The sequence below is a fragment of the Notechis scutatus genome, chromosome 2 (genome assembly GCF_049901735.1).
Source record: "Notechis scutatus isolate UNSWTSFEM ecotype Mainland chromosome 2, rNotScu1.2, whole genome shotgun sequence".
NCBI lineage: Eukaryota > Metazoa > Chordata > Lepidosauria > Squamata > Elapidae > Notechis > Notechis scutatus.
The window spans coordinates 182936247-182949069 of NC_142010.1; the positions used below are offsets into that span (position 1 = coordinate 182936247).

General features: G+C 40.0%; 1 protein-coding gene across 1 annotated transcript in view; it reads right to left on the minus strand.

The window, feature by feature from the left end:
* Positions 1-12823, minus strand: part of SVEP1 (sushi, von Willebrand factor type A, EGF and pentraxin domain containing 1) — a 134535-nt gene that overhangs the window by 68458 nt on the left and 53254 nt on the right. Inside the window, exons 8-10 of the mRNA XM_087957594.1 lie at positions 3442-3560; positions 2713-2842; positions 84-191 (exon numbers count right to left, since the gene is read on the minus strand). Of these exons, the coding sequence (XP_087813720.1) occupies positions 84-191; positions 2713-2842; positions 3442-3560 (357 nt within the window). The remainder of the gene's footprint in view (positions 1-83; positions 192-2712; positions 2843-3441; positions 3561-12823) is intronic.

Sequence of the window (12823 nt, forward strand, 5' to 3'; positions counted from 1 at the left end):
TCAAAATCTTCCAAGCGGAATCCAAAAGAATGCCCCAAAATAGGTAGAAAAACCCCTAAACCTATGAAAAAGGAGTCACTCACCTGAATTGTCTGAAAACTGTGGCTCATCCCACGTTACTCTGTGCTCCTTCTCAGTGATTTGAATTGGTAGTGGAGATCTGCATTCATCAATTACTGGGGGTTCAATGTCTGAATATTTGAAGTTATAAAGAACATTGAATCACAGAAAGAAAGAAAGAAAGAAAGAAAGAAAGAAAGAAAGAAAGAAAGAAAGAAGGAAGGAAGGAAGGAAGGAAGGAAGGAAGGAAGGAAGGAAGGAAGGAAGGAAGGAAGGAAGGAAGGAAGGAAGGAAGGAGAGAAAAAAGGAAGAAAAGAATCAAATGATTTTCCATACAAGTTTGAAATAGTTTCTCCTTTTAGACGAGTGAAACATAAACATTTTCATATCAGTATGTTTGCAACATGGAGATTTAAATCATGTTTAAAACTGTGTTAAAATATTTAAAGAGCTTGCTATGCAGCTTCCACCACAGCAGATATTTATCTGTTCTCCACAAGACTTCAACCATCAGACACTGTGCAGACCACAGTTAATCTTATGCATATGTACCCTGGAAAGAAGCTCCATGAAGTTAATAGATAGTACATGTCTGCAGATGCAAGCTTTTAGCTTCAGACATATGTATTCAATAACACTATTCACCTGATAAGAATCAGCATAGTGCTTTAATAGTGTGCAATTATGGAGCTGAAGTAGTGCAGATAAAACATGGCCAGGACATTCAACAGCCCATAGATGTCCCACTATTATCTTAAAGGACTTATTCATAAAATCCTAGAAAACAAGACATCACTGTGCTTTACAAACAACAGAGAACTGAGAAGTGCAGGGGCCTGGGGCTTAAGCAAATATAAAATGGATGATAAAAGTGTAAACTGAAAAGCAGAAATAAGTTTATGATATCTTTAAAATAGTAAAAGAAATATACATTAAATATCTGTTATAAGAGTAAAAGGTCTGAGGCACAAGAGAACCCCCAGACTCAAGAGTGACTCTGGGAACTGAAAAGTCAACTAAAACTGCAGAAAATCAACAGCAGGATTTCTTGCAGGATTTTGAGACGACAGTGTAAGCACCAATATAATAAAAGTGCTATTTTACGCTTACATGTGCAAGTCTAGCATTTGATTCAACACAATCTTTTTAACTATTAAAGTTCATCAAGTTTCTAAACAAATGTGTGTGTGTGTGTGGGTCCTACCAAAAAATTATCCATCATTGTTTTATCAAAATGCAAATTTTGACCTTATGCCCAAGGCAGACCTGTCTATAATTGTTTTCTCATGGTCCAAGAATATAATAGAGGTAATCCTTGATTTACGACAACAACCGGGACCAGAATTTCTTAAGCAAGGCAGTTACTGAGTCACGCCCGAATTTTACGACCTCTTTCACCACAGTTGCTAAGCAAATCACTGCCATTGTTAAGTGAATTACAGGTAGTCCTCGATTTACGACCACAATTGAGCCTCAAATTTATGTTGCTAAGTGAGAAACCTGTGAAGTGAGTTTTGCCCCATATTACAACTTTTTTGGCCACATTTGTTAAGTGAATCACTGCAGTCCTTAAATTAGTAACACCGTTGTTAAAGTGAATCCGGCTTTCCCATTGACTTTGCAGAAGGTCACAACATGGGATCACATGACCCCAGGACACTGCAACTGTCATAAATATGAACCAGTTGTCAAGCATCCAAATGTAAATCACATGACCACAAGGATTCTACAAAGGTTGTAACTGTGAAACGGTCGCTAAATGAACTGTTGTGACTACCTATATGTGGGTGTTCAGTGAATCCAGCTTCTTCATTGACTTTGTTTGTCAGAAACCAGCTGGGAAGCAGCAAATGGCAATTATATAACCTTACCTTTCCCCGTATCGGGGGGGGGGGGGGGGGGGGGGGGGGGGGGGGGGGGGGGGGGGGGGGGGGGGGGGGGGGGGGGGGGGGGGGGGGGGGGGGGGGGGGGGGGGGGGGGGGGGGGGGGGGGGGGGGGGGGCAGGATGCTGTAACCCTCATAGATTCATGCTAGTTACCAAACAGCTGAATTTTGACCCCAGGCTCATGTGGTCATAAGTCACTTTTTTCAGTGCTGTTGTAACTTCAAACAGTTGGTAAATGAATAGTTGTAAGTCAAGGACTACTTGTAAAATATGGACATAACATAATACGCAAAGCTGCTACAGCAATTCTAAAGTCAGGGCTTATTTAATATGAAATCAAGATGTTCTTAAAGTAAGAAATACACTCACTTTTGTTTTGTTTTTTTAAAAAACGTTTAACTAATTCAACTGAAAGAAGATCAGAGTTACATTGTTTAATTGGCACCCTGAGCTGCTGTATTTGAACTGGTTTAAGGACTCTTTCGAAAGAGAGATTTTTAGCTTAGTTCTTAAAAGGGAAAATAATTTTCCATGAGTATATTAATAACAGCTTTCAACGTAAGGTGGTTTGGGATACCGATAGGATGCTTACCAATTTGGAATTTTATTTCTTTACAGAGGTAACAAAATGCAAGACTGAGCTGTTTTCAGGTATACGTATGACCATTTGACCACCATTTAATCAGTGCTAGGGTAAGATGGCGGGGACTGGCCACCAAATCTAATTTAAGATACTAAAGCATATATATTTTCTCAATAGCACTCACCAATCACTTTGATCTTGAAAGAGCAGCTTGCCTCATTGCCAGCTCTGTCAGTTGCTGTATATGTAATGTCAACTTCTCCAATTGGGAAAAGATGGGGTGGTATAAAGGCTGGAGTAACATGAACTAACACCTGTAACAGGATCAGTCTTAGTAAAGGTAGATGAAATACTGTAGTAAATTCCTAGCAAAAAGTGAACTAAAGTATCAAGAACTAGTGATCTCTGTTGTCATAGTAGAAGAAATTAAGATTAAGTATGGATTTCTTCCTTGGAAATGCTTTCAGATCCTCCTTAATTCAAAGATGATCTTTGGTGACAGTGTTGCAGTACTCCATGAAATACTGTAGCATACTGATTAAAAAGCAATTTGAATGCTACCTAAAATACATACAACTTGCATGTAAGAAGGATGAAGGCAACCTACTTGCCCTGGTGAAGCAAATCCACGTAGCTGTTTTATTTAGCCTCAAACATAAAAGAAACACTTTTCAACAAAAATTAAAAAAAAATTATCTTGTTCTGTCATTATCTTCCTGTACCGATGAACTATACAATTCACAAATGACTCAAATCAAGAGCAACAAAGAAAAAATGTTGGCTTAATCATCTTCATCATAATTGGCAATTAATATAGTAATTTCTGAAAGTGCAAAGCTTACTTGTGTTATTTCAATAATGACTAATATACATGCTGAAGCAAAACATAGTTTGCATTCTAATGTTTGCTTACCTCATCTCTAGAATTATCGGCTGCATCTGGAATCTGCCAGCTAATATTTGCTGAATTCTGGTTTTCCAGAGTTGATGCTTCAATATCATTTGGACAGCTAATTTGTGGAGGTTCAATGTCTGCATACAATACATAAGACAAATTTGAGCATTTGCATTAAAAAGCATTTTCAACTATTTTAGAAAAAGTGATCTATTGAAAGACATTGAAATGAAACTTGAAATGAAAGAATTGTAAAATTCTACACATATTATACTGAGCTAATTATTCATAACCTGAATAGAAATTTCTGAAATTCAGATCCATTATTTTTTATTTTAATGTAAGACAAATCCTTGTACTTTTTTTTAACCTTAGGTCAATAACATTTTGTCCGGTTACAGAAGTGAGAATTACATCTACAAGCAACAATTGTTTATTAATTATTAATTTCATGACAAACAACAAGTATCTGCCTAGAGTTACTGTGAGCGAGTAGGCAGCTATATAAATTTTCTAAAATAACTAAATAACTAAATCCTATGTTCTAAGGTATCTGCAGAAATAGATATAGGATTTGCTTTTTATGTTTTAAGATGTAAGATCACCTTACAGTAATTAGAAATAACCTGATTTTGCTTAGGATTACTTCTTAAATTTTAAAATACATCAACAATATTATCAGCCATTAAACAATTTATCTCCCTGGCATTCAGACATTTAAAATTTTGCAATTATTAATATCAATGATTTCTATTTCAATTAGGCAAGAACACACAGTGATCACATAATTAAATACAGCTCACATATTATTGATCTAAAATGCAACTGTATCACAATACACGTATGATAAAATATGTAGCAGAATTCATATTTTTTCTAGTCAAGAAAAAAAAAACATCAAATTAATTTACACTGCAGTGTGCTTGTGGCAAAAAAATATTGATATTAAATGGCTTAACCTATTTGATTTTCCTTCATTCTTAAATTGTCCAAGGAACCTTTGTTCCGATTAAAATGTTTAAAATGGATGCTGTTTAACCCAAACATCAAATGATAAAAAGAACTGAGAAGAGATTGAGAGATAAGAAGGTACTTATAAAGTAGGGGTCCCCAACTCTGGGCCATGGACGAGTATCAACCATGGTCTGTTTTGGGGCCATGTAAGGTGAGCGAGCAAAACTTCATCTATGTGTGCACAGAATCTAAGTTGTGAAACCTTCCCTTCCAAATCTGTGGAAAAACTGTCTTCCATGAATTCAAACCCTGGTGTCAGAAAGGTTGGGGACCATTGCTCTAAAGGACAGGAAGCCCAGAATATTGAAGAAAGCCTGTACAAAATAAAGTTAATGCCAAAGGAACCCAGGGTTAGGATACAATTAGCAATAGCAATAGCACTTAAATTTATATATTGCTTCATAGTGCTTTACAGCCCTCTTTAAGCAGTTTACAGAGTCAGCACATTGCCCCTAACCATCTGGGTCCTCTTTTAACTGACCTTGGAAGGATGGAAGGCTGAGTCAAGCTGGTTTGGATCAAACTCCTGGCAGTGGGCAGAATTAGCCTGCAGTACTGCATTCAGGTCTTCCGGTTTGTCGGCTTCGCGAGCGGCAGGGATTTGCGAAGCTGCGCGATCCCTGCCGCGCTAGCCGTTTTTGGGGCTCCGACCCAGCCGGGTACGGAGCTAGGCTGCCCTGCAGGGGCAGCTGAAGGTAGGGGATCCGGAGAAGGGTTTGGGGTGCTGCAGACTCCCTCCTGGCCGGCAGAACTCCCTTTTCCCAGGACGGTGCAGCGGCGGTCTGTAATGGCCGCCACAAAGAAGCTGGCAGCCGGGTAAGAATGCGCAGGAGGAAGTGGAGAAAGTGATTGAGAGGAGAAAGTTTTTCTTGGCTCCTAGGACTCTAAGACATATCTAATAAAATTCCTGAAAAGTATGACTTTTTGAATAATACCTGCCAGAAGAGGAAAAAAGCGGCTGTGAAGGTGCTGAAAGGATAGCTTTCCCTCTTTTCCTACGGAATAAATAACTGGATATTAAGAAACCTATTTTTTTTAGGTGAAAATTGGTTTTAAGCGATGAGTGGGAAGAGAGAGGATTAAAAAGAAAACATTTGTATGCTAAGATTTGTTGGAGCAGATGCCTTAAGGATTTGAAGACTAGAATATATTGCAATAAGATTTTAAACAGATTTGGACTTTCTTTCTCTTGGATTGATATTGCCCCAGAAGGAGAAAGTGAGAATTCTGCCTTGGTTTGGACTGACTGATAACTTTGGGACTGTTTTATTTTTTTTATTTTCTTTTGAATATTCTGGTTGTTGTAAGAAGAAAGAAGGGGAAAAGAAAAGAAAAGATTTATAATGGCTCTTTCTGTTGAGGAACTAAGAAAAGAATATGAACAAGCAAAAAAAATGGTAAAGATGGTGTGGAAGAAGCTTTCCTTTTCTTAGAAATGGCGCTTATTAATTATCAACAAACATTACAACAGATGAAGACAGCAGAGGAACAAGAAAGAAAGAAAGGAGCCATCTTTAATGAATCTCAGAACTTGATCCAGAAAGAAGGAAGAGAGAAAGAAAAGAAAAGAAGAGAAAAGAAGAAAATTAAAGGACTTAAGGACTTAAGATCTTAAAAACATTTAAGAAAGGGAAAAATAAGGTGCAAAACCAATATGATGATAGTAAACAAAAGGGAAAAGGAATACGACAGAGAAGGGAAGCTGGCAAGGCAGAGGCTAGAAGAAGGGGGTAGAAAGGTTTGTTGGGAGAAGAAAGAAAGGGAAAAGGTGGAGAAAAGCTACAATGTCTTGAAATTAAATGAAAAAAAAAGCTTTTTTGGATAATGGATAAAGTATAATTTTTTTTTAAAAAAAAAGATTTTGCAAGGTACATAAGATGAGATGGTAGTATTGTAATGATTTAAGAGTTGATAAGAGATTAAAATGTTAAAATGTTTAAAAATGATTGGCTTTAAAATTTAATAATAGGGGAGGTTTAGAATATTGTTTTAATTAAAGAGTTTAATAGGACTATGGTATTGATGTTATTATAAAATTTTTATTATAGTATCTTTTTTTATTATTTGGATTTATTGTCTAATTATGTACTTAATTATGTTGGATGTATTAGTTAGATAGAATGTACCAAGCAAAATCGGATTGGGTATTAGATATTATTTTAAAGATTAATTTGATTAACTTAGGGGGGAGATAGAAAGGCATCATACTCTGATTAATGATTTCAGGAGAAACTTATTTTCTTTTTTTTTTATAAGGAATGAGACAAAGGGATGATAAAAAATGGACAAAAGATATAAATATAATGATTCAAATTAAGATGATTAATTAAGATAGAAGTAAGAAGTGTGAAATATGTGGGGAAGTTAATATAGAAGGCTTAGAATGGTAAATAAAATAAGTAATGATATGTAAGATGAGCATGAATATAATTGAAGTCCATGAAGAGAGAGACACCTGGGTCCAAGTTACTTTCCAAAAAGATTTTTTTTTTATGTTTTGTGTGTTGTGTGTATATGTCTTTTTGGGGGGAGAATTAGTTAAAAATTGTAGAAATATAGATTGAGAATAATGGTAACTAAGTCAGAAAGAAACAGATGAAATAATAACAATGATATTGAATAAGAGTAAAGAGAAGTAAAGAGAAATTGAATAAGAGGTTTTGGTATGTTGTATGGAAATGGTTTAAAACAGAATTATAATTTATCTGACTTGTTAAATTGACAATGAAAAAAGGTTTAAACATGTAATGAATAATGACAATTTGTGTGTTTTAAAAATTAATAAAACTTGTTTAAAAAAAAAAAAAAACAACACAAGAGCACACAATAGATACAAACTCAAGGTTAACCGCACCAAACTTGATTGCAGGAAATACGACTTCAGCAACAGAGTGGTCAATGTTTGGAACACTCTACCTGACTCTGTGATTTCTTCCCCAAACCCCAAAAACTTTAACCTTAGACTGTCTACTACTACTGACCTCACCCCTTTCCTAAGCGCACCAATCATGCCTACTGTCCCTGACCTATTGTTTTTTATTTTTCTTATACGTATCCATCTCATGTATTCATAACTATGTTTATACTTATACCTGTTATCTTGTAAGCAATTGACAAATCAAATAAATAAATAAATAAAAACAAATCGTTAGTGCTCTCTGAGCTTGCTTGGTTTCTTGCAGACCTTTCATTACCCAAAATAGGTAACATCATCAGTGCTAGTAAGGACTGCTGTTTGCTGTTTGATTTTTCTTAGAAGCTACCATCCAAACCTTGGTTAAATCCCATGTGTCCCCATGGTCTCTGTCTTCAAAATAATATTCTTCATTCACGGAAGAAAATTAATTTATCCAAGGGTTGTCTGAGAAGTTCATCTACTGTTTTCAAAAGAAACATAATGTACAAGACATGAGGTATAGTCTAAAACAAAAGTTCTTAAACCTAATTACTTTTCCTGGTTCCCCTGCAAGATGGCATTCTAAGCTATCATCCCCATTTTGGGGCATCTGCAGCGTGCATATTATTTCATAGAGGTTTAGAGTCCTCTATGCTTCCTTGCCCAAGTTTACACTTTTTGAATGTTTATGAAATACTTTTGCTCTTGCAATTGCCATGTGTTCATGTTTCTAATTTCATTATTAATTAAACAACTTAAAATTTCAAATTATTCTAAAATGAATGGAAAAATATTTTGTCTTCCAAGGGACTAACATACTGTCAATACGGCTAAGAATTTAAGATATTTCCCAAATCTCAACTGCAGCTTTGCGCAGCTTCGTCTAGTATGCCAAAATAAAGCCTGTACAAAATAAAGTTAATGCCAAAGGAACCCAGGGTTAGGATACAATTAGCAATAGCAATAGCACTTAAATTTATATATTGCTTCATAGTGCTTTACAGCCCTCTTTAAGCAGTTTACAGAGTCAGCACATTGCCCCTAACCATCTGGGTCCTCTTTTAACTGACCTTGGAAGGATGGAAGGCTGAGTCAAGCTGGTTTGGATCAAACTCCTGGCAGTGGGCAGAATTAGCCTGCAGTACTGCATTCTAACCACTGTGCCACCAATTAAATGCTCTAGTCCAGGTGTATCAAACTCGTGATGATGTCATCACATGACGTATCGCAACTTTCTCCCCCTTCACTAAAATGAGGTAGCCGTGGCCAGCGTGTGATGTTTCCGGCCCGTGGGCCATGAGTTTGACACCCCTGCTCTAGTCATATAGGGGAATGTGAGGAAGAAATGGAAGCAAAAAAATGTTTATCAAACAGAGACCTATGAAGGACTGTTAGTCTGTAAGAAGGTATCATGCTCTAAAACAGTGTTTTTTATATTGGGTAACTTTAAGATGTGAGGACTTCAAGTGCTGGCTGGGGAATTCTGGGAGTTCAAGTCCGCACATCTTACAATTGCCAAGGCTGAAAATCACCTCTCTAAAAGGGTCAAGAAACTGGGCAAATAAAATAGATAGCATGTCACATGCCAAGGAAGCACTGGGTAATGAAGACTTGTGCAGAATAGATAAAGTCTAGAGCAGGGGTATCAAACTGGCAGCCAGCAGGTGAATCATGCGTAGGTCATGCCCACTCTAGCTCTGCAAAGGGGAAAAACATCACAAAAGAGGCGTTGGTACTTACCTGATACGCCCGTTCTCTTTGAGCTGTGAAGAGCATCCAGTAGTGGGAGGTGCTTCAGTCTCTGCATGTCTAGGCTGGGCTTAATTTGTGGAACGCTCCTCCTCCTCCACGGGACTCCTCCCCAGCATTCCCCAGTTTTGGCAAAGACGACAGAAATAAACGCCCTTGTCCTCAATGCCCTAACAATTCGTTGGCCGAAACAGGACCCCACCAGTCGGAAAAAAGGGTGGGGCTGGATGCTCTTCACAGCGCAAAGAGAACGGGCGTGTCAGGTAAGTACCAACGCCCTTTCTCCCATGAGCTGTTCAGAGCATCCAGTAGTGGGACATACCAAAGCTTGGCCTGTCCTACGGGAGGGACTCCGTCTGGCCTGGAATGTCCTCCTGGTCCCTGTGAACCCGTTGCAGAACTCTTCTGCCAAAGGAGGCCTCAGCGGATGCAAACACATCTATTTTATAATGCCTAATGAATGGCGATGGAGAGGCCCAGGTTGCGGCTCGACAAATTTCAGTTATTGGTGCCTGTGTGGCCCACGCTGCCGATGTGCTCCTTGTTGAATGAGCTATTATGCCCCTGGGCACCTGCAGGGATTGAGTCTGATACGTTTTCGCTATTGCGGCCCCTAGTCAACGGCCTATTGTTGAAGGTGAGACCTTGCATCCCTGAGTGTTGGGCTGAAAAGACACAAATAAGGCTTCTGTTTTTCTGAAAGCCGCTGTGCGGTTGATATATATTTGCAATGCTCGCCTCACATCAAGCCTATGCCATTGTAGTTCCAACCCTTGGGATGGTCTGGGACAAAAATTAGAGAGTATCAGCTCTTGTGCCCTATGAAAAACCAAGTTAATTTTGGGTATAAATGTAGGATCAGGACGAAGGACCACCCAGTGGAAAACACAAAGATCTTGTCTGATAGACAAAGCTGCAATCTCCGAAATGCAACGAGCAGAAGTGATCGCTACAAGGAAAACTACTTTATACATCAGAAATTGGAGACTTGACGATTTCAAGGGTTCGAAAGGGCCCTTAGAGGACCTTGTTAAGGTCCCAGGTGGGATAACGGTGTACCGCTGGAGGGCGTAAATTTGTGGCTCCTCGAAGGAAACTCCGTATGTGTGGATGATGGGAAAGAGATAGTAGATCTTCACAAGTGAGAACTGACGCCAAGGCCGCCACCTGTCTTTTCAACGTATTAGGTGATAATGCCTTGTCAAGTCCCTCTTGCAAGAACTCTAGGATTTGAGCCACAGATGGAGAGATGGGATCAATTCGAGACTCGGTATACCATTTGCAGAAACTGGACCATGTGGCATTGTAAATGCGAGTTGTTGAGGGGCGTCTGGCGGCTTGGATAGTGGCGATAACTCTGTTGGAAAACTTTTCACTCTTCAGACAACTCCGCTCAACCTCCAGACGGTCAGGTGCAACCATTGAGGGTCCGGATGTTGAAGGGGTCCCTGGGTTAGCGAGACCCTGGCTTGCGGAATTCTCCATGGTGTTGATAGGGATAGACTGCGGAGGACTGCAAACCACGGCCGTCTGGGCCAGTAAGGAGCTACCAGAAGTAGTTCTGCCCTCGCGTCTAGCAGTTTCTGGATGACCTTGGGAACCAGTGGAAGTGGCGGGAATGCATACAGAAGTCCCGGGGGCCAACGACAGCGGAGCAAATTGAAGTTCTCCACTCCTTGTGAGGGGTACCTGGAAAAAAATCTCGGGAGCTGAGCATTGAGGGGGGAAGCGAACAGGTCCACCACCGGCTGTCCAAATGTCCTGACTGCCTTTGAAACAGGGTCGGATGGAGGCACCACTCCGATTGATCCATCATGGCCCTGCTCAGCCAGTCTGCCTGTGTATTCGACAGGCCCAAAATGTGCTCTGCTCTGATGGAAAGTAGGTTGCTCTCCGCCCAACGACACAAGCGCTCCGCTTCTCGCATGAGATGTTTCGACTGTGTGCCCCCCTGTTTGTTTATGTGAGCTTTGGCTGTTACGTTGTCGGTCAATATTAGTATGTGCTGATTGCGTACCTGTGGAAGGAAGCTGCGGAGAGCCAGGTGTACTGCTCCAAGCTCCAGCCAGTTTATGCTGCATGACGGTTCTATGGCAGACCAGCGGCCTTGGGTTGTGAGCGATTGAACGTGTGCTCCCCATCCAAACAGGCTGGCATCGGTGGTGATGGTAAGTCTGTGTGGCTCTGTCTGTGTGGCAGCCTCTGTTGATGACTGATCTGGTCCACCAGAGGAGAGATGTGAGGACCTTTGATGGTACCTTGACCTTGTATTTGGAGTTGTTTCGGCCAGAGCACTGGTACGGGAGCAGGAACCACTGGAGGGATCTAGTGTGGAGCCGGGCCCAAGGGATGATAGAGATACATGAGATCATCTTGCCTAACAATTTTGATAGTTCCGCTAGGGACACCCTCTTAAGACCCCTGATCTCCTTGATTAATTGCTGAATGCTATTTAGTCTATCTGGTGACAGGTAAACTTTGCCTTCCACCGTATCTATGACTGCCCCCAGATGGGTTAACTGAGTCGATGGTGTTAAATGACTCTTTTTCCAATTTATTGAGAACCCGTGTTGTTGTAGGGATTGTAATGTGTTCTGAGTATCTTTGACTGCTTGATAAGCGGAAGATGACAAAATCAAGACGTCATCAAGATAACACTGGAGTCATACGGGGATATCACGGAGATGAGCAGCTAGCGCTGCGAGAACCTTCGTGAAGGTCCTGGGGGCAGAAGCTAGTCCGAAAGGAAGGGCCACATATTCAAAATGGTGGTTATTATAACAGAATCTCAGAAATTTATAGTAGGAAGGCCGAATAGCAATATGCAGGTACACCTCTGTCAGGTCTATGGACGTGAGGACGTCACCCTTTCTGATGCCCAGTAAGATAGATTGCAGGGTGTGCATTTTAAACTTGTGATATACTAAGAAACGGTTGAGACGTTTCAGATCCAATATTGCTCTCCACCCCCACCCCCCGAACTTTTGGGAACAACAAAAAGATGTGAATAGAAACCTCGCCCTCGTTGGTTGGTGGCTACTGGATGGATGGCTCGTATGTCCAGTAGGTGTTGGATAGCTGTTTCCATGAGACTACATTTAACCGGGTCTCTGGAGAGAGGGCTGTTAGGTATAACATTGATACCAAATATGGTTTGGGTGAATAAATATATAAAACTTAGATATCATGGTTTAAGTGCTTATCACTTTAAGCACAATGCAGCAGGCAATTAGCCGATTAAGGGTGCGGTTAGAAGTTACTATATAAGGAAGCATTAGAAGCTGGAAAGTGTTACTGTAACTGGCTGTAACTGTGTGCTGCTGCGACTTACTGTGTGCGACTAACTGTGATTACTGACTGTGAGTGCCTGTGACTGAACTGTTATTGTTTGCTACTGTTTACTGAATATCCAGCGTTTGTTTCTCTGGAGAGTGAAACCGGAGGAGGAGAAGATATCTTTATCGGCTGATAAAGATATTGCAAGGACTCTTAACTTGGACTATACTAGTGAGTCTTACTGGATGGAAATACTGTGAATGACTTAATGGAATGAATGACAATGCTTAAATTCTAACTGGATTAAAAACTATTTAAACTACAAACAGTGTTTGTGTTCAGTGTGTGTATACTCTGGGGCCCTTCCGCTCTCGTTTGACTTCCTGGCTTGACTACTGCTGCAATACTCTTCTAGGGGTTAATTCCAAAACCCTAACATTGGTTATGGGCCCAGCAGCATAGTCT